We start from the raw sequence: 23,874 nt of genomic DNA on the forward strand, positions 1-23,874 counted from the left end.
ACTTGGCCTGGGCTTCACCTGCAGGAGTCTGGATTTCTCATCCTGCCCGAATTACCATTTTCAATCTAGCCCCATTTTAACCCTCCCAGATCTCGCCCTTCGCCATCTACCCGGCCCACTCAATTAGCTCCGCCCCTGGCAGCTAACCCCGCCCACAGCACAGGTCTCCCCGCCTCGGGGCTTGCGCCTGCCCGGCTCCCTTCCCCACCTCTCCGGTTCCCATTCCTTACCGCGTCCCAACGCTGCCCCGCCCAAACCCACATTAGCCCCGCCCACGGCACAGCCCTGCCTCCTTCCTCCCACAGCCTTCAAGGGTGCACTGCGGGATAGCGAGGGCGGGGCCGGAATTACCCGGAATGAAAACAAACGGCGGCCCTGCCGCATCCGGGCACTCAGCCGTTCGCAGCGGACGCGGCGGGGCACGAGCGGCAGCGCAGGTGAGGGGCGGTGAACTTCGGTCGCGGTTCCCGGCTCTTCTCGTCGCGTCCTCCGGGCGGGCGGGGTGGCGGCAGGTGAGCGGCTTGCGTTGGCGGTACCCGGCCGGACCGGGAGGATTGGGGGGGGTTCGGCTTCGGGTTCGCACCGGGCCGGGGGAGACCGGAAAGACCCCCGGGGTGGGGGTCGTTAGCTTGTCCCGAGGGTGCGACGCCTCAGCAGTCGGAACTGGAGGGCTGTCTGCGAGAACACAGCTGGTCTCCGACCTCAGTCTCCTGCTCTCATTTTAATACAGGGTCTTTTATTACTCTTTAAGTGAAAATGTAACATATTTGGGGTATAGAATAGGTGTGTTTGCATGTATAGTTGAACGCCCTGGCTAAAGGTGGATTGGATCTCTTCGTTACAAAAGTGAAAGTAAAAAGTAGAAAGACGGTGTTTGAGTGAAACGTTACAGTTCCCGGGTTGAAACCGAAGACAGTTTGATAAACTTTTTAAAAACTTGACTAACGTGTCACCGCGTATTTTGTTGTCTACAATTGAAGTTTTGTTGGTTACAAGACAGTAATTTAATTTTTTTTTTGGTACCGGGGATCGAACTCCGGTCCTTGAGCTTGCGAGGCAGGTGCTGGAACCACTGAGCTAAATCCCTGGCCCAGTACTTTAATTTTTTTTAAAGACAGAGTCTCGCTATGTAGCCTAGGCTGACCTCGAACTCAAGGTGATCCTCCGTTTCAGTCTCCCGAATGCTAGGATTTCAGGCGTGTGCCATCACAACCGGCTCCTCAACAGTTTAATTTTTTTAAGCATTATATCGCATACCTGGTGTAGACCCTGGAGCTGTTCTTTTGCTCCCTGGAGTGTGGGACCCAAACTGGGCTTGTGACACCCTGTGGTCCCTTTTTCAGTTAGTGGCTTGGTTAGGACCTCTGTGTGTTCAGCCTTCCAAATAGCTGGGCTCCTAGAAGCATCCCCCCCATTGGCCATTTACTGTGACTTCTCACTTAGAATTTCCGAAGATTTATGAGTAGTATGTAAAGTGATCTTTTAAGTTATTTTTGTTTGGAAAGCTGTTGTTTCCAAGGACTGGTATGCTTTGCTGTGAGAAGTGGTTTGTTAGTGCTTGAAAATCTGGCATTCTTTCATGGGTCACCCAAAATATGCTCAGCACCCTCTCTCATTGTGTTTATTCTTTCTTCCTTTTTCTCCTCCGTGTTCTGATTACTTCTCACCCCCAAATTCCCATAAAATAGCTTAGAACTTTAAAAAAATAATTTGTTTATAGAATACTGAAGCCACTACATTTGGTTTAATAATCAGATGAACTGGGTTTGAGCACATACGGAATAGGAAAAAAGTTACTTGTCTAGATGATATCAATTTGTATGTTTTTTTCACTCTAGAACTTGTGTTGATCATTCAGAAGATAATAACTTTTTGCTTTTCTATTTGTGTGATTTGGCAGATCCTAAAGTGCTGCACAGTACCCACTGGCTGCCTTATGTCTCTTAGCAACCTCACACATCCCTTTGATTAACTGTGCTAGTGCAGGAAGCCTGGACAGCTCCACCTTGGCTCTGGGAGGGAGAGAGACACTGCACACTTGGGGCAGACAAGCAGCAAGGGATTGTGTGACAAAGTGTAGAGCACAGTGTCATAGGCACAAGTCTCAATGTTTAACGTTATGGCACATCACCTAATTTTCTGACCTCTGCCAGATTTTTGGAAGGGGGTTACTGGGGATTGAACTCGGGACCTTGAGCTTGCAAGGCAGGCAGCGGCACCATTGAGCTTAAATCCCTGGCCTCTGCCAGATCTTGTTACAAATCTTGGGCTAGGTTTTCCCAGTTGAAAAATGACAGCCAGCCACAGCTGGATCTGAATAGTGTGTGTAGGTGGGTTACTGTGCTATCACAAGTTCACATTCAAGCTTGTCTATTATTGTAGATTTTTAATTTAATTCATTCTGATCTAGAGAATATTTTTATTGCCAATTTACAATTCAGGCTAGTTTTCTTTGTGTTCAACTACCTGGATGGTTGGTTTTTTTTGTTGTTGTTTTATGTTAGGTTAACCAAAGAACAGGAGAATTTACAAGCTCTATATTAAGTTGCTTAAAGAGATTCATTACCGTAGGGATTCATCTTTTCTCTTAGATTACAAAATAGTAGGGCTGGTGGAGGCTGAGGCAGGAGGATCACCATGAGTTCAAGGTCTGCCTGGGCTACATAGTGACTTCAAGGCCAGCCTAAACTACACAGCAAGACCCTGTCTCAAAAAACTAACAAACAGAATAATACAGTAAGAGATGGAAAAGTGTAATTCTCTTTGCTATATATTAACAACTTTAGGGCCAGGGATTTAGCTCAGTGGTTCCACCGCCTGCTTTGCAAGTGCAAGGACCCAAGTTCAATCCCGGCACCAAAAAAAAAAAAGGAACAAACAACTTTAAAATATTTTATGTTAAATATAATGCGTATCAGTGAACATGTTATGAATTATTTAAGTAGTTGTATATTTTAGAAAAGTCTAGAGCTGATTAAAGCCTTAATAATTTAAACTGGGGGGTGGAGGGAAGCTCTGCTTACTCTTTGTAGCACCTCAATGTGTTAGGTAAGTTTATAAAATATTTTAAAATATGGTTGGGGTTTTTTTTTTTTTTAATTAAAAAAAATTTTTTGCTACCAAGGATCAAACTTGGGACTTCGTGTTTTCTTTTTTTTTTTTGGTACCAGGGATCGAACTCAGGTCCTTGCACTTGCACAACAGGCATGGAAACCACTGAGCTAAATCTCCGGCCTGACCTTGCACTTTCAAGGCAGGCAGCAAAAACCACTGAGGTAAATCCCCGGCCTGAGGGGTTTTATTGATATACAATTTTGTTTTCAAGGATGGCACAAAAGAAATATCTTCAAGCAAAATTGACCCAGTTTTTAAGGGAAGACAAGATTCAACTTTGGAAACCTCCATATACAGATGAAAATAAAGAAGTTGGTTTGGCATTAAAGGTATTTTTTCTTTTAAGATATAAGTGAGTAGCAGGGTTATAAATCTCCTTGCTAATAAGATTCTAAACTCACCAGAAATTGCCAGGCATAGCCATATAAACTTTGGATATCACCAGAAGCATTAGTGATGAGCAAGTACCCACTCTTTACTAGTAATCAACAAGCTTTTTTTTTTTTTTTTTTTTTGGTACCGGGGATCGAACTTGGGTTCTTGCACTTGCAAGGCAAGCAGCGGAACCACTGAGCTAAATCCCTGGACCTCAACAAGCTTATTTTTGTTTACTGATCGAAAGATATTTCTGTCATGCTTAGGTTTTGACCCAGGGCCTCGTGTGTGCTCAGCAGCAGTTCACCACCGAGCTATTCCTGATACTTTATTAATATGAGACTGTTACCACATTTCTCAGGCATTATTGTAGTCAGCTTTCTGCCATTATAACAAAGCACCTGGCACAAGTCATTTAGAAAGAGAAGGATGTATTTTGGTTCCTAACTCTGGAGGTTCCACTCCAAGATCAAGTGTGTTTTCGGGGCTTTGGGCCTCTAGGGGTGGGGTGGGGTGGGGATATGTCATCCCTGGAGCTTGTGGCAGAGCACACTGCTCATCTCCTGAGTCACCTTACAGAAGGAGGAGGACGTGACCTCTTTCAAGGATGTCCCCCAGTGACAAGGACCTCCCATAGGCCCCACCTCCTGAGGCCTCTCTGGGGACCAAGCCTTTAACATATGGGCCCTTGGGAAACTATCCATGTTCACACCCTGGCAAGATTTTAATACCTTCACAGTGTTACATAAAATTATTCATTTGGAAGCTGATGTCGACCTCTTGGTGTAGCAGGACACATGCCGTTCATCACCGTGCTGCGGGTCAGAGTGACAGTGTCTCATAGCTTCTTGGTCCTCCTTGCTGTCACTCTGCTATAAAACCATTGTTCCCCTCCCCTCTCTTGGCATCTTTACACTGTGGCTATCAGTGTTCCAAAATATACTTTTCTAACAATTGTGCCTTCCTTTCTTACGGCATCATCAGAAGTGGTATTGTCGGGCTGGGGATTTAGCTCAGTGATTTTTCCGCCTGCTGCACAAGCACAAGGACCCAAGTTCAATCCCCGGTACCGAAAAAAAAAAAAAAAAAGAAGTGGTATTGTTTTTGTGATGTTTCAAGAAATTGAAATTTTCCCACCTTTCTAAATGGAGAAACTTAGCCCATTGTTGACAGAAATCTTCATATTAGAGCATGCTACGGTGTTCTCTGTGTCCCAAGTGGGTGTCCGGAACATGAGCTAACATTCACAGGGACTATGGATCGGCATGACAGCATTGAATTGTCCTGTGTAGTGGCGACATGAGTGCAATGGAGAGGTCACACACTGTATCAGGGTCTCAGTCCTTTCTCCCTAGTCTCTGGTGGTGGTTTGGTTTGGTTTGGTTTTGGCAGCCTACTTCAGAATTTGCTTGTTGTGGCTTCTTGGCTCTACATGATTTGGGGAGATATTTGATCTTTGTCCCAGTTCCTGGCAGAGCTAAAACCCTTGCAGGAATGGTGAGGGCGATAGGAGCATCTTTTGTCCTAATGGTGCTTGGTGGCCCCTGAACAGCTTCAGGATGGGGTTGATCACCAAAAGATCAAACCTTAATGAGGTATATGGAACTGCTGGCTCCATGCTGCAGCCTCTGGGGAAGGGAGAGCTGCAGAAGCTGGCATTAACCACCAGTGGCTGATTACATTAATCCTGCTTCCATAAAACCCCCTAAATGATTGGCTCTGGCAGTTTCTAAATTAGCAAACATAGCAAATTAGCACACCTGGAAGGGGGATGGTGGGGACTCACAACTTTGTAGCCGTGTCAGACAAAAGTGGGTAACTGGCCCCCAGACACTGGGCACATGGTCCTACAATGAGGGCATTCTATGGGATGGGGCCCTCAGACCTGTGAAATCTAAACCTGACTCTGGGTGGTGAGTGTCAGAACTGAATCGCACTGTAGAACACCCATTTGGTGTCAGGAGGAAAACAGACACCCTCACTAGTTAGGTTTTTCAAAAATTAGAGCATTATTTTTTTAAAAAGAATTTTATTTAAAAGTTTACATGTTTTCTGGCGATAAAAATAATTTATACACCTGAGTTAAAAATAAACTGTATATAGGTTAAGTGTCCCTATCCCACATGCATAAGACTAGAAATAGAGTTCAGAGTCTTTCAGGTTTTGAAATATTTGCAGAGACTTTACATGCTGAGGATCCCTAATCTATCTTTTTTTTTTTTTTTGGTGGTGGTGGTATTGGGGCCTTTGCCCTGAGCTACATCTCTAGCCCTTTATTTATTTTTTGAGACAGGGTCCAACCAACTCATCCAGTTGCCCAGGCTGGGATCACACTTGTAATACTCCTGCCTCAGCTTCCAGAGTGCTAGAAATATCCATAATCTAAAAACCTGAACTCCACAGTGCCTTGAGATGCAAAAGTCTGAAACTTCTTTCAACATCGGTGTTGACACTCAGTTTGAGTTTCGGATTTTCACCTTAAGGGTGCTCAGCCTGTACATGCTTAGGAGTTGCTTAACTACCAGGTGAGCACCAGGGCTTGGGTTGGAGACAGTTTGCTTATGAGATAGGAGGCTGCTGCTGACTTAGAAGGGCATACGCATCTACAGTACACATAGTCATTTATTATCAGTCTGTCCCTGTATGGGATTGTATGTTCCACACTTTGATATGACTTGCAGGTTTGTTGTAGGTTTGTTGACCCAGCATTACCATGGATTTGAGTAGCATGTTACACTGTGGTATCAGTGTGGTTACATCGTCCCCAGGCAATAGGAATTTTTAGCTGTATTATATTTTATGAGACCAACATTGTATGTTTGGTTCATTATTGACCAAAACATAGTCATGTGGTATAGTAGTATAATTAAATACAAAATATACAAAGAATACATTTTAAAAATTGCATTAAACTTCATCAGTATTGATATATTCTAGTTTATGTGACTATTTAAATTTTATTATAAATAAGTTAATATTTTTAAAATAAAATATTCTCATTTGCTTTATAACTTTGTATATGTCATGAGCATCTTTCTTACAGATATATACCTACGTCATCTTATTTTTGGGGGGGTGTACTGGGGATTGAACTCGAGAACTTGTGCTTGCAAGGCAGGTGGCAGAACTACTGAGCTAAATCCCCGGCCCCTGAAGAGACAGGAAGAGATGAGGATTCCATAGTCACTTTTTTTTTTTTCGGTACCGGGGATCAAACTCCGGTCCTTTGGCTTGCGAGGCAAGTGGCAGAACCACTGAGCTAATTCCCTGGCCCTGTTGTTTTGTTTTTTGGCATTGTTCTTGTACTGAGCTGTGTTTTCTGATTTTTCTTCCTAGGACCTTGCTAAGAGGTATTCTCACAAACTAGGATGTTGTGAAGATGAAGTAGAAAAGATAATAGAAGAAATACGTTGCAAAGCAGTTGACCGTGGAACAGGAAATGAAAATTACAAAACAACTGGAATTGCTACAGTTGAGGTGTTTTTACCTTCAAGACTTAAAAAAGTGAGTACTTTCCCCAGATTTACATAGGGACCAGTACTTAGTGATGTGATCAAGTAAATTATTTTTGTAAAGTTGCCATTCAAAGCTAAAGTTCCTTGAAATGACTTTACTTGTTGATGTTGTGGGCCCTCACACTGGTCCATCTCCAAGGTAGGTGTGTTTGGTTTGGACCTTCTAAATATCACAGTGCCATGTGTCACAGTCTTAACCCTTTCTAGTTTTAATGGTTGGAAATACTGGTTTTAAGTGTTAGAAATACCTTCTGCCTCCTGCCTCACAAGCACAAGGTCCTGAGTTCAATCCCGGTACAAAAAAAAAAAAAAAGAAAGAAAGAAATGCTGGGGCATTAAAGAGGGCACCACGTTTTATAGAACTCTGTGTAGCAGGACACATCTCGAAAGAATTCGTCCTTTTCCTACTTTGGAAGCCAGAGTTTGGCAAGCTGCATGCTCAAGCAGGGCCCAGATGTTGGGGGCACCTCATTCTTAGGGCCGTGTCCTCAGTAGCCCATATCCAGATATGTCACTGTGGCCAGCCACTCAGTAGTGTCTCTCAGAAGAAACAGAAGCGTGTATGTAACAACCTACATGTGAATATTCTGAGTGGTGCTGCATAACCGCCAAAAGGAAGAAGTAGCCCAAATGTCCCCCAGCAAATGAACTGGTAAATAAGTGTGATACACCTGTATCATAGGAATAGCTGCTTCTTTTTTTTTTTTTTTGGTACCGGGGATCAAACTCGGGTCCTTGCGCTTGCGAGGCAGGCAGTGGAACCACTGAGCTAAATCCCCAGCCCCAAGAATAGCTGTTTAACAGTAAAGAAGAATGAAATTCTGTTGTATCTGCGTCATGGGTGAACCTAGAAACATGCTGAGTCAAAGGCCACGTGTTTTGTGATCCTGTTTCTATGCAATGTCCAGAATAGGCAAATCTGGAGACAGAAAATACATTAGTAGCTGCAGGGACTGGGGAGAAGAGGAGAGGGAAGGGAGGTGCAGGGCTTGGTGTGTGTTTGAGGGAAGCTGAATGACAGTGTTCTGAAATTTGACTGTAAGGGTAGCTGGCCATGTGACAAGCCCCACTGCTGCCTTCTCAAGGACATTTGGGTCTCTGGGTCAGCCTGCTCTGGGTTATGTTCAGCAGGCTTTTCCAGGCAGGCTGCATCTTTTATCCTTAATGTTAAATCTTAGTATGCTTTGTCTTGTTCTTCTTACAGGACAAGAAAAACATGTTGGAGACCCAACTGCACATCAGTGGCAGAGACCTGCGGTCTAAGTAAGTATGTGCTCTGGTCTCCACGAGCTCACTTGATTCCTGAGACCGTGCTGAGCCCGGCAGGGCATCCCTCCTCATCTTAGAGGAAAGTATGACTCAGAGCTGTGAGGCTGTGCCTGGGTGCACAGTGGTAGCTGAGTGGCTGCTTGCTTCCCCACGAGGCTTTGATGGGATGGAGGCTGTGGGCCCAGCACAGATGAGGTGCTCGATGTGTGTTTGGATGAATGGATAGGGTATAGAAGCGGCCTGGAGGGCCAGGGATTTAGCTCAGTGGTGCCACTGCCTGCCTTGTAAGTGCAAGGTCCCGTCCCTGGTACTGAGGGGAAAAAAAAAAGCAGCAGCCTGGAATTCATCATGTTACTTTTTAATTCTGTCCCTTGGTGTACAGATAGCTTGCTGTGCCCTTCAGCAAAGTGTTTTAGCTGATTTCAAGCTGTTGTCCCATCTGTGAAATAAATATGTGCCTGTCACAACAAAAAAAACCCTGATGGATTATTTCATCTACTTGGGTTAGGGATTTTTTTTTCATTCAATTTTATTCACTCAGAAAAGAGCATGTAGGGCCAGGGATTTAGCTCAGTAGCACGGCACCTGCCTTGCAAGCTCAAGGACCTGAGTTCGATGCCCAGTACTGAAAAAAAAAAGGAGCAAGTGATTTAGCCAAATTCCAGAATGAAAAATCTAGCAAGAAAATGGATAAACACCTGTGAGAATTAAATGTCTGCCTACTCAGTGTGTTTTTAATCGGTGTTTTGAGCACCACTGGCGCTCAGAAGTCACTGTGCTTCTTTAGTTGATTGCCTGTTTTTTTTCCTGGGTCTGCATCAGGGAAGCTAGGTTGAATTTGGGAAGCACCATTCATTTGGTGCCCTGCTATGAGCTCCGATAAGACCCCAGAAAGCATCAAGTGGATTTTCTCCTGAGAAACAGCCTCCTGGTCCCCACTGTCTGAGGAAACTCATAGTAACACAGAATGTAGACAGAGGTCCTTGTCGCTTACATAGTTTCAGACAGCTGTCCAGAGGCCTGGCCATATTGCAAGGTGAGCTGATGAGGCAGAAAGTTGTGTTTCTGAGTAAAATGTATAAAATGAATATGATCAGTAAAATCTCTTTTTTTTTGTACCAGGGATCGAACTCTGAACCTTGCACTTGCAAGGCAGGCACGGCCCCACTGAGCTAAATCCCTGGCCAGTAAAATCTTTTCAATGGATAATATTTAACAAATTTGCCATCCTGCAGTTTTCACTGGTTTTATTTTTCAGAATAGCTGAAACCTTTGGATTTCAAGAAAATTACATCAAGATTGTCATAAATAAGAAACTGCTTCAACTAGGTATGTTATGGAAAGAAAATAAACAATGCAGAATTTTCCATCAAGTTAACACAGAAATAATGACTTTGCATTTTTTCTCACTTCTCCTCTCTTCATAACTTTCTAGCTTTGTTACATTTATAACCCAAAACCAATTGTTTTAGAAATTCACTAAAAGAAAAATGTAAAGCAGAAAACAATTTTTTTTTTTTTTGGTACCAGGGATTGAACTTGGGACCTTGCGCTTGCAAGGCAGGCGCTGGAACCACTGAGCTAAATCCCTGGTGTAAACAGTTTTTTAATAAATGTTCCCTGCCTGCTCTGTGCTGGTGAGGAAGAGAGGTGCTGGAAACCTTTCAGTGTGGGCTCTCGATGTGTGAGAGGAGGCTTGGGGCTCCTGAGTTCTCCCTGAGGCTGTGTGAGGATGGAGGGGTGGTCCCCCAGCCTTGTGTTGGAGCACCAGGTTGAGAGTTGAGAGAGTTGGGGCTGGGGGTCCTGAGCATGGACGACAGACAGCCCGCACCGAATGCTGAAGCTGTACTTCCCAACCAGGGGCAGTTGTGCCCTCTCAGGACTCTTGGCCGTGTCAGGAGCTGCTTTTGGTTGTGAGAACCTGGCGGTGGGGAGATGCTCCTGTCCTTTAGTGGGTAGAGACTGGGGATGCTGCTAAACATCAGTGCCCACAACAACATGCGCAGTGCAGCACTCTCCAGCCTGAGGTCTCGAGTGCTGCTGTTAGAAATGAGCCTTACTCAGACTAGAGTCTCTCTCAAGGAAGTGGGAGGCCACTGACACTGTCATGCTTGGATCTTGATCACTGGCGGCCGGAGGGGAAGGGACAGGGAGACATCAGCTCCTGCAGCAGTCCTGACAGGCACTGTGGTCTCTTCAGTTTCCAGTGGGTTCCTGGGGCCTCAAGAATCAAGTTCACATTTTCTGAACTTGATGTACCTCGCTGTCCTTTCCAGCGCTCTCTGTAGCCATGTCACATTGTGTATGCCACGTGTCACAGTTATCCCTTCACTGTCATCTCATCTCTGTCAGCTTGTGGCTCATGGACAGAAGTAGTGGATTTTGATATTGTCAAATCCATTGCCTCATGTTTTGTGTTTTGTTAAGAGTTCTTTCCCCAATCCCAGAACCGCAGGAATATTCTGCATTTACTTGTATATTATTAGTTTAATGTATCAAAGGGCTCTAATCTGTCCAGTCTCCCTTTATCTATTAAAGGCTAAAGACCTAGTTTTTTTTTTCTTCCAGTATCCTCTGCTAAGTGAATAGCCTGCCTTTGGCTTGCTGATTGATGATGTCCCTTTTCTTTTGCCCTTGGGCCCTGTTTCTACACTTTTCTGTCCTATTTACCTGCAGTGTTCACCTTACTGTGGCTTTGTTACAGTTTTAAAACCTGGTGAGTCTCCCTCTTGGGTCTTCTGTATGCAGTTTACTTAAGCTTGTGGATCTTTATTTTTATATATAAATGTCAGGATGATTGTCAAGTTCTTTTAAAAAAAGATCCAGCTAGAGTTTTCCAGAAATGTGTTCAAATTTTGCATTTATACTACACAATACTATTATTTAAAAATCTATCTGCATCTCGGTTTTTTTTTCATTGTTTGCTTTTGTGCATCTTTGATGTAATTTTTGTTAGGTTTATATATCTGGCTAACCTTTGCATGGAGAGCTAGCTTTTAATTTTTTTTTTTTTTTTTTGAGACAGGGTCTTACTGTGCAGTTCAGGCTGGCCTTGGACTATATAGATATATCCCAGGTTGGCCTTCAACATGCAGAGATCCTCCTGCCTCAGCTCCCAAGTGCTGGGATTATAGGCGTGTACCACCACATCCAGCTAGCTTTTAATTTTGTCACTGTATCCCTTCTTCTGTTTTATTTATTTCCACCATTGTCTATATTTCCATCCTCTATGAGGAAACTGAGTCCTAGAAGATAAGTAGTTCTCCCAGGGCTCCAGAATTAAACTGAGAAGGATCCTGTGATCTTGGCTTTTAACCACAAGGTTTTACCTGTCATATTATATACTGAGCTGTAGCTTCCTGTCTGGTGGCTTTTTATTTCTCCAACTAGAGGGTAAGAAAATTTGTATACTAATTATACTGTTTTTGTCCTTTAATAGTTTCTAGCACAGGCCTCTCCCTGCGATAGATTTTTATTTGTTGCTTCAATTTGATCTTAGCATGAGAATTAAGAAAATTGGGAAGAACCAATTTAGTTGGTTCTGTTTTCTCTGGTTGACTTAAATGCTGTTCAGCAGTAGCAGAGTTGCACAATGAAATTTTGCACATTCCTACTAATGATGTAGCCTGGTGGTTTGTAAGTGAGTGCTTGTGTGAATTTAAGAATTCTGTTTAACACAGGAAGTGCACTGTTAGCTGGTAATTGTGTATGAAACACAATTCTGATGTTGACAGGGAAAAGCCTGGAGGAGCAGGGAGTGACTCACAATGTCAAGGCAATGGTGCTGGAACTCAAGCAGTCTGAAGAAGATGTGAGGAGGAACTCCCAGGAAGAGGAAGAGAAACAAAGTGAGGCCGAACTAAAAGAAAAGCGAATTCAGAGGACAAAGAAAGGACTGGAGATCCTGACAAAAAGAGGTACACAGCACTCTGGACTTGTCACCTCCTCAACTGCATCAAGGTGGCAGTGGTATCTCGTGGAGTCCCCCTCAGCCTGTCAGTCTGCATGTTGTCACTGCTGGTCGATGTTGTCACTGAATTAATGGGGTTCCTTTGTTTTTCTTTTTTTTGGTACTGGGGATCGAACTCGGGTCCTTGTGCTTGCAAGGCAGGCGATGGAACCACTGAGCTAAATCCCCGGCCCCTCCTTTGGTTTTTGATACAGCTGAAACGGTGGTGGACCCCGAAACCACACCCTACCTAGACATAGCGAACCAGACAGGCAGATCCATCCGAATCCCTCCGTCACAGAAGAAGGTGAGTGCTGGGGGCTCCGTACCGCCTTCTTGATCGGCAGTTAGAACAGAGATGGCTTCAGATTGTTCCTGTCTCTAAGCCAGGCCCAGGTGCTTCTTAAATGAAGACCTGCAGTGATAGGATCAAATTACTTTTTTCTGGGCCTTCACACTGAGCTGCATTCCCACCAGCCATCTTTTATTTTTTATTTGGAGACAGGATATCACTAAGTTGTCCAGACCAGGCTCAAACTTGGGATCCTCCTGCCTGAGCCTTCCAGAGTCCTGGGATTACAGGTGTATGATACCAACCTAGCCATTTTTTCCTGTCTTTAAAGAATAATTTGGAAGCTGGGTGTGGTGGCACATACCTGTAGTCCCAGCACTTGAGAGCCTGAGGCAGAAGGATCACCACAATTTTGAGGCCAGCCTAGGCTACATGGTGAGTTCAAGGCCAGCCTAAACTATATTGCAAGACCCTGTCTCAAAAAAACGAAAGAAAAAAATTTTGGAGTGGGCTCCACTATTTAAATTATTCTGTTTAAAATTAAGAATTACAGACAAGTTTTAATAAAATAACTACGTGAATTAATATTTGAGGTTTCAGTGGATTGAAGTTTGTTTGTTTGTTTGTTTGTTTGTTTATTTTTGAGACCGGGATCGAACTCAGGACCTTGCGATTGGGAGGCAGGCACAGCGCCACTGAGCTAAATCCCCGGCCCCTGAAGGTTATTTTTTTAAATGTTGGTGATTATTTACCCACTGCTCTCTTAACATTGAACAATGACATCCAGCTCTTCTTGGAAAGATTACGAAGTCAGATTGAATTATATAAAAATTCACATCTGAAAAAATTCATGAATTTCATAAAATTTTGGATCACCTTTTCTGTTCCTATAACAAAATACCTAAAGTCAAAACTTATGAAGAAAAGAGGTTTATTTTGGTTCACAGTTGTGGAAGTGCTAGTCCATGATTGGTTGGCTCCGTATCTGTGGGGCTGTGTTTTCAGGCAGGCAGCACATCATGGGGCAGCAGGTAGCAGAACAAAACTGCACACCTTAGAAAGCAAAAGATGGCAAGGCAGGGCCAGGGTCCCATGGTCCCATTTAAAGGCAAGACGCCAGTGACCTCAGGACCTCTTGCCAGGTCCTCTGGGTACCCACCCTGTGTCTAACACGTGGGCCTCTGGATGACATTTACCAAACTATGAAAGCCTTTCAGAATTGCTTTGGAATTACTGGTGTCAACAGATACTTCACTAGGAAGTAACAGCAGCCACGGGGATATGTGCCTGCAGTCCTAGCAACAGACACCAAGGTGGGAGGGCCCTTGAGCCCAGGAGTTCAAGACCAGTTGGGGCAACAGCAAGACCCTTGCTCAAAAAAAAAAAGAAAATAGAAAGTGAAGTGAATGATATTTTTAAAGGCATAAAGAATTATTGGCTGCCTGCTTATGTTTAGTCTAGTAGAATACTAGAAATGGCGAGGTTTACAGACCCTAAAATAAACTGATGAGCTGGGGATTTAGCTCAGTGGTTCCACTGCCTGCCTCACAAGCACAAGGACCCAAGTTTGATCCCCGGTACCCTGCCAAAAAATAAATAAATAAATAAAGTAAAAATAAACTGATGGACATAGAGATAGGTGCTGCTCACTGAATAGACAGCTTGGCTTCAGCATTTAAATGAAATCAAGCTTTAATTACAGTTTTCTTTCTTTTGGCTTTTAGGTTGAGTTGTGATCTTGTAATTTGTTTTTTTTAACCTTATTTGCTTTTCCTTAGAATGAATATGCTTTTGATACCATTTGTTTTGTTATATTTTAAAATGATGTTTTTTAAAATCCACATTCTTTCCTAGGCCCTTATGTTAGCTATGGGATATCATGAGAAGGGCAGAGCTTTCCTGAAAAGAAAAGAATATGGAATAGCCTTGCCATGCCTTTTGGATGCTGACAGATATTTCTGGTAGGCACTTTTGTCCTTGGTGTTTACCAGTTTTAGGGAAGGTGGCCTAGATCATACATAGTACCCCTCATAATCCACCCTCAGATTGTCACCCAAGAGGGGTTGATGGAAAGAGCAGTTACGGTGCAGACTACTGGTGAATTCTTTCTGCCCTTTGTGTTTTTAATTGGCGTCTCTTCCCTGCACAGAAAAGAATTTTACAAACTTAGGTACTTTTTTTTTTTTGCAGTAAGCATTTGGTATGTTTTCTGTCTCTTGCTTTGTGATCTGTTGCTGCCTGAACTATCTGCTGAACTATCTGCAGTAGGGTTCCCCATCAGCTTTTTGCCTCATGGTTTTGGTATAGACATTGATTTTCATTCCCCAGATTCACGGTTTCATTAGGCCTGCACAGTGGTTGTTCCTTCTACATTTTTTGCTGGAGTTCTCTGACAAGAAATATTTTTCCTCATCTGCTGTTTGGTTATGCCGAGGTATGATTTGTGTAAACAAAACAGTACTTGCTTTATTTCCTTCTTATTTTCTTGTTTTCAGAATAAATGAGTTAGTCCCTCAAAGGTGATCGATGAATATTTTTTTTAAGTAGCAAGATTATTAACTCATGAATGTGCCTCAAACTTGATTGCTTAAATTTGGACTCTGTGGCTGGCGAGTGGCCCCGTGTCCTTTAGACCTAGTCCTGGTGCCTCTGTAGATGCTCACTGTGGAGCCAGTGATATTTCAGGGAATTCCTGGGGCCAGGAGTCAGCAGTTTCTCAAGGATCCCTGGTTTCTGTTACTGGGAAACGGCACTTAGAGACTATAATGCAGGTATATTCAGTATTTGATTTGATATTTGAAAATGGTCAAAAGTTAACAATGTCAGTGTAAACTTCTTTCCAATTTGGTGAATTCCAAAGATAATCCTCTATAATTCAAGAAGATAAATATAAATGTTTACAGTTTGCACTGGTCAACTCCTTTGGGTGTTAAATGAAAAAATTGCAACTTTAACTTATGCAAAGGAAGGATTTATTGTCCCAAATGTTTGGGAGGAGGAGGTTAGGACTGGGAGCCCCCAGGGTCTCCTGCTTTGTCTCTGCTGCTTTCTGGGGTCAGCTTCATTCTCTTTTGCTGCAAACAGTTTAGACTCTTCAGTTCATTTCTTAAAATCTGGGTAATTTTCATTTCCTTGCATAGTTGCTCAATAGTCCTATAGCTGTTACTATAGAAAATTTCAAATGTATATTAAAAATATAAACTAGTATATTAAATTTCTCTATACTGACAATTATCAAGAAATGGCAAAGAAAGAAAGGAAGGAAGAAAGAAAGAAGGGCAGGGCCGTGGATTTAACTCAGTGGCACTGTACCTGCCTCGAAAGTGCAAGGTTCTGATTCTGATCCCTGGTCCAAAAAAAAAAAAAAAAAAAAAATGGCTGGTCTCAGTTCATCTGTGTGATCCTCTCTTAACCTTTTCACCTGGACAGTCCTTGAAATAATTTTCAGATCTCAGAGAAGCCATGAATAAAAAAACCAGTATTTTCATGATACATCAACATGTTCAGTAAGCCATAGATAAAATAATCATTGTCAGTGTCTTTTTAAGTAGTTGTATCAGCTTTCTGTCACTGTAACAGATGCCTGTGATTATCAGCTTAGAAAAGGTTTATTTTGACTTGGAATTTTGGGGTTTTTAGTCATGGTCGCAGAAACTCATGACTGAAGAGCCAGTTCACGTCGTGGTGGTTGGAAAGCAAAGAGAGGGGGACAGAGAAACTGGCATCCCATGGTCCCCTTCAAGGGCACATCCCAGTCAACAAAAACCTCCCACTGGGCTCCACCTCCTAAAAGTTTCTACCACCTTCCAGTACTGCCAAGCTTCACACCAAGCCTTTAACAAGCGGACCTTTGAGAAACTTCCACTTCCAATGAAGGCAGTAGAGAATGATGGTTTTCTCCCTGAGGATCTGTTTATTCTAGCCAACGTATTCGAGTACTTTCTGTGGGGTTTACCCTTCTTTATGAAGGAGACTGACGATAATGCCACTCAGCAGTGTAGGTGGAAGAAACTACTTGTTCCATTTCTTTCCCACTAGAATTTTTTTCTCCCTTCTGCAAGGAAACTAGAAGTCAGCCACAATTTTCTACTCTGTATCTTGAGGTATGGTGTATGGGATGATCAAGAGTAGTTTCTGTCCCTGTTGGTTTATTTATTGTGCTGGGGATGGAGCTCGGGCACCACATTGAGCATTCAAAAGGGTGGTTCCTCGGTACTAGGACAGAGGTAGCCCAAAGATGCTCTGGTCCACCTAACGGGATCCCAGACCTAGCCTTGAACAGCAAGTAGCAAGTGCATCCCTAGCGAAGCTAATTTATTTAGCATCACAGAAATACCCAGCATCTGGTTAAAAATTAGCAGCAATGCAAGGCAAGAAAATAATGAGAGAAATCAGACAACAGAAGCAGATCTAGAAGCAACACGAAGCTGGAATTAGTGGACAAGGCATTAGAATAGGTGGGAGGGAGGCTTGAGCACATCAGACAGACGCTAGGCATGTACAGAAGACTGCATGAGAACTGAAGAGATAAACGTGCAGAGCCCATGGTGTGAAGTGCTGGGTGGAATTAGCTGAAGAGCAGACTGCAGAAGAGAAAGTGGTCATTATGAAGACAGGGTGCTAGAAGTTCCAGGATGGCTCAGGAAAAAGACTGGAAGAAGAAAAGATGCCAGAGCAGCTGGGAGTTGGGAGCCGGCTCAGCAGCCCAGCACATGTGCAACTCAAAATTCCTGAAAGGGACATGGAAGGCTCAGAGAGAGGGGAAGAAATCAGGGCTGGAACTTTCCCCAGTTTCGTGGGAACTACAAATCCTAGACAGAAGAATCTTAACCCCAACTACAAAAAAACAAGAGGAAAAAAACTAGACCAAGGCAAACAAGAATCCAGTTCCTTAACACCCGCAATAAGACTACAAGTGACTTTTTAACCCACCTTTCCTAAAAAAAGATCTGTTTTAGCTCAGCTTACTTTTCTTTTGGCGGGGGCGGGGTATGAGGGATTGAACTTGAGTCCTTGCGCTTGCTTGCGAGGCAGGCGGTGGAACCACTAAGCTAAATAAATCCCCAGCCCTGGGTGAGGAGGCGGGGCTCCGATCGTCACGTGGTCCCGCACCTCCCCGGCTCCTCCTCCTCTTCTCACCATTGCAGTTGGACTCAGCAGCCGGGCTCACACCGCATGGCTTTGGGGGGGAGACCCTGGTGGGCTGTGGCAGGAGCCGGGAGGCAGCGGCGGCTGCTGTCGTGGAAGGGGACGCCGAGAAGATAGTTGAAGTATTGGTAACAACAAGGAAATCTGTCACAGTTTGAAAAGCTAAGCAAAAGTTTGATTTCCAGACACTACAGAGAAAAGTGAAAATGCGTCCAGTGCGGATTTTTGTGAATGATGATCGCCACGTGATGGCAAAGCATTCTTCGGTGTATCCAACACAAGAGGAACTGGAGGCAGTGCAGAACATGGTATCCCACACCGAGACGGCTCTCAAAGCTGTGTCTGACTGGATCGAGGAGCAAGAAAAAGGCAACAGCGAGCAGGCCGAGTCTGACAACATGGATGTGCCCACGGATGATGAGAGCAAAGAAGGGGCCGGGGAACAGAAGGCAGAACACATGACCAGGACCCTGGGGGGGGTGATGCGGGTTGGCCTGGTGGCAAAGGGCCTTCTGCTGAAGGGGGACTTGGATCTAGAGCTGGTGCTGCTATGTAAGGAGAAGCCTACAACTGCCCTCCTGGACAAGGTGGCTGACAACCTGGCCATCCAGCTTGCTGCTGTAACAGAAGACAAGTATGAAATACTCCAGTCTGTGGATGATGCTGCAATTGTGATAAAAAATACAAAAGAGCCCCCGCTGTCTCTGACCATTCACCTAACATCCCCCGTTGTCAGAGAAGAGATGGAGAAGGTGCTAGCTGGAGAAACGCTATCAGTCAACAACCCCCCGAACGTTCTGGACAGGCAGAAATGCCTTGCTGCCTTGGCGTCCCTCTGACATGCCAGGTGGTTCCAGGCCAGGGCCAATGGGCTGAAGTCCTTTGTCATTGTTATCCAGGTCCCGAGGGACCCGTGTACCCGTGTGCCTACCTGGGGTCCCCTCAGAGGATGGCCCCTGGAGCTCCTGTGTGAGAAGTCCATCGGCACAGCCAACAGGCCGATGGGCTCTGGCGAGGCCCTGCAGAGAGTGCTGGAGTGCCTGGCGTCCAGCATCGTGATGCCAGATGGTTCTGGCATTTATGACCCTTGTGAAAAAGAAGCCACTGATGCTATTGGGCATCTAGACAGACAGCAACGGGAAGATATCACACAGAGTGCGCAGCATGCACTGTGGCTCGCTGCCTTTGGCCAGCTCCACAAAGTCCTGGGCATGGACCCCCTGCCTTCCAAGATGCCCAAGAAACCAAAGAATGAGAATCCAGTGGACTACATTGTTCATATCCCTCTCAGCACCACCTATGCCATTACCCCCATGAAACGCCCAATGGAGGAGGACGGGGAAGAGAAGTCCCCCAGCAAAAAGAAGAAGAAGATTCAAAAGAGCAGAAAGCTGAGCCTCCCCAGGCCATGAATGCACTGATGCGTTTGAACCAGCTGAAGCCGGGGCTGCAGTATAAGCTGGTGTCCCCGACAGGCCCTGTGCACGCCCCCATCTTCACCATGTCTGTGGAAGTGGATGGCAGCTCATTTGAGGCCTCAAGGCCCTCCAAGAAGACCGCCAAGCTGCACGTGGCTGTTAAGGTGTTACAGGACATGGGCTTGCCGACAGGTGCTGAAGGCAGGGACTCCAGCAAGGGGGAGGACTCTGCTGAGGAAACAGAGGCAAAGCCTGCTGTGGCGGCCCTGCCCCCGTGGTAGAAGCTGGGTCGACCCCCAGCGCCACCTTCCCCTCGGATGCCACCACTGAGAACGTAAAACACCAGGGGCCGATCCTGACTAAGCATGGCAAGAGCCCAGTTATGGAACTGAATGAGAAGAGGCGAGGCGTCAAGTACGAGCTCATCTCTGAGACCGGAGGCAGCCATGACAAGCGCTTTGTCATGGAGGTCGAGGTTGATGGACAGAAGTTTCAAGGTGCTGGTTCAAACAAGAAAGTAGCAAAGGCATATGCTGCTCTTGCTGCACTTGAAAAGCTTTTCCCTGATGCCCCCCTTGCCCTTGATGCCAACAAAAAGAAGAGAGCACCAATCCCTGTCCGAGGCGGGCCAAAATTTGCTGCCAAGCCACACAACCCGGGCTTCGGGATGGGTGGCCCCATGCACAATGAGGTGCCCCCGCCCCCCAATCTCCGAGGGCGGGGCCAGGGCCGAGGATTTGGGGGCGCCAACCACGGAGGCTACATGAATGCTGGCGCCAAGTACGGAAGTTATGGGTACAGCGGCAACTCTGCGACTGCAGGCTATAGTGACTTTTTCACAGACTGCTACGGCTATCATGATTTTGGGTCTAACTAGAGCGTCTGAAAGTATTGCACACAAAATCAACTTTTTACCCCAGTTTCCTTCAACTCCAAAACCCGAAGTGTCCGTGCTGTGCCCCTGTGCTTCACTGGGTTTCTCAACCGTGGCTTTCCACCGCAGCTTGTCTGAAACTCTTAGCCTGCAGAATTTAAGACAATGGCAGTTTTTATCGTGATTTGCCTTTGAACTTGGTCATATTGAAGTTCACACTAAGTGGAAAACAATTTTCTCAGAGAATGTATTTTTGTGCAGACTTGCACAGAATTCTAGAGCCAGCATTTTTCAGCATCAAGGCAAAAGCCCACCTTTGCTTTTTATGGAAAGCATTACTTTATTTAAAGAGACAGTTAATGATGCATTTTAATCTACCTTTGTCTTAATTTACAGCAGGTTTTGTATGAATTTTTAACCTTTTAACAAACTCCCAAATCTGGTTGATGCCTTTGACAGTGATGAAAACTCCACCACATCTGAATCCAGAGCAACTGACTTTCTTTTTAATTAAACAAGCATGTAAAATATTGGGAATGGGGGGAATTTGTACACTGCGCTGAGATATCTCCTCCTGCCTTTGTAATACTCTGGTGGGTTCTTGTTTGGGATGCGGTATTTTGTGGCTGGTTTAGCTAGAGAGTGAACTCTCAAAGGTATCAAAACTGTGCTTCCATTACCTGTGCGAGAAACAGACAGGCTTTAAAGGGTAGAAAACAAGAAATTTTGCAAGTCAGGATCACAGCTGCAAGTGCATGGAATCTGGATTTTTTTAAGTGGGGCTTTAAAAATACTCAAGTAGAAAAAGCCTGGCCCATCCTCAGGTTTGAGAGAGAAGAGGTGGCGTGGGCTTTGGCAGGCAGGGCCAGGCTGCTGAGCTCAGGTCACAGGCTCCAGCGGCCTTGACGCCTCTCCTCGCTTGCCTGCAAGGGCACCAGACCTGGTGGCTCCTCGCTGAGCCCGACTGGTTGCAGGGCCCTTGGATGCTGGGGTTCAACTTCTGCTCAGCACTCATTTTCACAGCAAAGCCTGCAACTGTGTTGACTTGCAAGATTTTGTGTTTATTCAGGCAAAAACTGGTCAAAAAACGGTTACTGTATGATCCCCAAGGTTTGAAACAGTCAGTGAAACTTTTTAAAACTGATTGCATGATGTACTTTTTTTTTTTTTAGAAAGTTATTGTTTGAGAATAATGTCTTTTTATACCAGGAAATAGTTATCCTGAATGATGTTGAAAACTTCTCCTCTTTATTTTTTTTTAATCAATACATGTTAAAGTAACAACAACAACAACAACAAAATTCCCAGCCCTATACTAGACTTCTAAAAACCTGTATTTTTTCTAACTGACAAGATCAGGTTCAAAAATAATGGTTTCAGGGTCCAGGGATTTAGCTCAGTGGTTTCGCTGCCTGCTGCGCAAGCGCGAGGACCCAAGTTCGATCCACGATACCAAAAAAAAAAATAATGGTTTCAAAATTACAATATCCAGGTGTATAATTTTTTTTTCAGGTGATTTCTTGAAACTCATAGAATAAAATATAACCCATTAATAAGAGACCCGTGTTTTGATGTGTTTGGGGGATTTTGCTGCATATATACTCAATTTTGGGTCACACTTGACATGTTGATTTTATTTTTCTGCATGTTTATTTTTTGTTGTTGTTTTTTGGTACCAGGGATTGAACTCGGGACCTTGTGCTTGCACGCCAGGCGCCAGAACCACTGAGCTAAATCCCCGGCCCTGATTTTATTTTTAACTGAAGTGAGGCCATTTCTGTTCTTGATGTTCATTAAACATGAAAGCTTGTGCACACACATGAGAAATTGAAAAGTGTGGCAAAGTGTCCGTTGCACTCCCATGAATGGCAGGACCATCTTTGCACAGAAACATGAACTTGTTACAGACAGATCAGGAACTCTCCCCTGGAGTGTAAGATTAGACCACAGTTTACGAAATCCTTTCCCTCCTCTCAAAATTGGATTCTCACACTTAACAGCAGATTTTAGGAAGTGTCCTTCATCCAGCCCTGCATCTGTGTGTGTACAAAATATGGTGTACACATTACCAAATAAACACAAATAAATAAATGTAAAAATACTATTCTAACACGTTTTTATTGCCCCAGCCAGGTTAGACTACACCCAGGCTCTCCCCTCAAGAGACCTCTGTTTTATAGGGTAAATGACAAAATGAGATTCCATTTGATTTCTCTTCTTGCTGAGCATATGTTGACATGCAGGACAGGAGATTGAGGATGTACATTTCATTTCATGTACAAACAGTCTTGTTTTAGTAGAATTCCAATGAAAACAGAAAGCCTTTAATATTTGTTGCTGCATGGTTCCATATTTTCTTTCTTACTGAAGGCCTGAGATCTAGATTTCCATCATGAATGTTAGTGTAATCACAACTTGAAGTCCAAAGAGGTAACCCTGGTGGCTGTCTTCATCTGTGCTCTGCTTATTGTCTGGTCTATCTTTCTTCCTCTCTGCCTGGGTCCAGTTCAGAGGCCCAGCTGTAGAGGAGATTTTCATCTGGACGTGGTCCTTCAGAACCCAGCTAGACTTTAGGGCCTGGTGTTTTCCAGTTGTGCTTCCTCCCAGCCCACCTGTGACTGGCACAGCGTGGGCAATTAAGGCACTCTTAAGACATGGTGATTTGTGATGGCTCTTAGCATTTCCTGAATGTTAAAGTCACCTGGGCAGGTTAGAAATACAGTAGAACATCCAGCCACCATCCCTAGAGACTTCTGTTGGTCTGGGTGGGGTTTCTGCATCAGTATTTCTAGGAGAAACGGAGGAAGAAGAGAGAGATTGAGAATCCTCACGTCTAAGCAATTCTGATCTGCAGTTAAGGCACAAGGTGGAACCCTGTTAAAAACCTTGGTCTCTGTGTACAGAGGGGTGCTGACATAGTGGCCCTGGAGTCTGCTTCCTTCTAGGCCTCTTTCAAGCCTAGAAAGGGGCGTGTGTGTGTGTGTGTGTGTGTGTGTGTGTGTGTGTGTGTGTGTGTATGCATATGTTATCCTGGAAGCATTCAGATTATAATGAGCTCCCATGTAAGCACTGGGATCTCTGTTTTCAAGCAGTCTTTGAAAATACACCAAGAACTGGGAAGGAATTCCAGGAATTCACTTGGAAAAGCTCTAACAACTCTGCAGTGATGTGGTCCCCTCTCCTTGCAGTGAGTGCAGCCGAGAGCTGCTGGACATCGTGGATAACTATGCTGTGCTCCAGCTGGACATTGTGTGGTGCTACTTCCGGCTGGAGCAACTCGAATGCCTTGATGATGCAGAAAAAAAGCTCAACTTGGCCCAGAAATGCTTGAAAAACTGTTACGGAGAAAATCATCAGCGACTGGTCCACATAAAAGTATGTTACTATAATCTGTGTATTGTTAGGTCTGTTTCTAAAATATGTGTTTATCCCTATGAATGTCTTGTGCCAGAGGTGATTTTATCCTGGTAGTAGCCTGCAATAAGCTTTTTCAGATCTGTATTTTACAAAGTACTCAGTATGTTAGAAGCCTGGCTGTTTCTTTGGTATGAATTGAACCCAGAGGAGAACACAGTTTTCTAGGCCTAGACCTCTACTTCCAAGCTCCCCGGGCAGGAGCCAGTGACTACTTAAAATTCAGTCACATGTGATACAAGGTGCAGATGCAGAAAACAGGTATCTGAATACTGACAGTGACTTGAATCACATACAGCTCCAGAGCTGTAAGTCAAGTTAGCATCTTTCTGTTCCCACAAGTCCTCGGATTCTCGCTTGTATGAACATCTTCTGCCTGGTGTGAAGTTTTACATTCTTCCCTGTAGATCAGAAGGGCCAAGCATCTGGATGGCTGGGGATGGGTGTCCTGACCTTGTCTTCCCCATGTGCTCGGGGGCTCTGCTTTTGCCATCAGCAGTAGTGAT

General features: G+C 44.5%; 2 protein-coding genes and 1 pseudogene across 4 annotated transcripts in view; 2 read left to right on the forward strand and 1 right to left on the reverse strand.

Annotated features, from left to right (window-relative positions):
* Nucleotides 1-239: 239 nt before the first annotated feature.
* The window catches only part of Nub1 (negative regulator of ubiquitin like proteins 1), a 31,272-nt gene continuing 7,637 nt past the window's right edge, over nt 240-23,874 (forward strand). Inside the window, exons 1-9 of one of the 2 annotated variants that reach the window (XM_087207707.1) lie at nt 240-437; nt 3,326-3,443; nt 6,826-6,993; nt 8,209-8,267; nt 9,532-9,602; nt 12,008-12,190; nt 12,438-12,529; nt 14,369-14,475; nt 23,143-23,329. In XM_087207707.1, the coding sequence (XP_087063833.1) occupies nt 3,327-3,443; nt 6,826-6,993; nt 8,209-8,267; nt 9,532-9,602; nt 12,008-12,190; nt 12,438-12,529; nt 14,369-14,475; nt 23,143-23,329 (984 nt within the window). In that variant the 5' untranslated portion in view covers nt 240-437; nt 3,326. Of the gene's footprint in view, nt 513-3,325; nt 3,444-6,825; nt 6,994-8,208; nt 8,268-9,531; nt 9,603-12,007; nt 12,191-12,437; nt 12,530-14,368; nt 14,476-23,142; nt 23,330-23,874 lie in introns of both variants that reach the window. The other variant, XM_013078025.3, reaches the window with a different exon arrangement.
* Nucleotides 14,497-19,957, forward strand: LOC101702137 (interleukin enhancer-binding factor 3 pseudogene; annotated as a pseudogene). Its single transcript, XR_015449916.1, has one exon. The product of XR_015449916.1 is annotated as an interleukin enhancer-binding factor 3 pseudogene (transcript).
* The window catches only part of Wdr86 (WD repeat domain 86), a 30,175-nt gene continuing 28,866 nt past the window's right edge, over nt 22,566-23,874 (reverse strand). The window contains exon 6 of the mRNA XM_021240914.2: nt 22,566-22,742. Coding sequence (XP_021096573.1) covers nt 22,734-22,742 — 9 coding nt within the window. The 3' untranslated portion in view covers nt 22,566-22,733. The remainder of the gene's footprint in view (nt 22,743-23,874) is intronic.

Source organism: Heterocephalus glaber, unplaced genomic scaffold (assembly GCF_053883595.1).
Source record: "Heterocephalus glaber isolate CG9 unplaced genomic scaffold, H.glaber_assembly_v1.0 deba00000818, whole genome shotgun sequence".
NCBI classification, from domain to species: Eukaryota; Metazoa; Chordata; class Mammalia; order Rodentia; family Bathyergidae; genus Heterocephalus; species Heterocephalus glaber.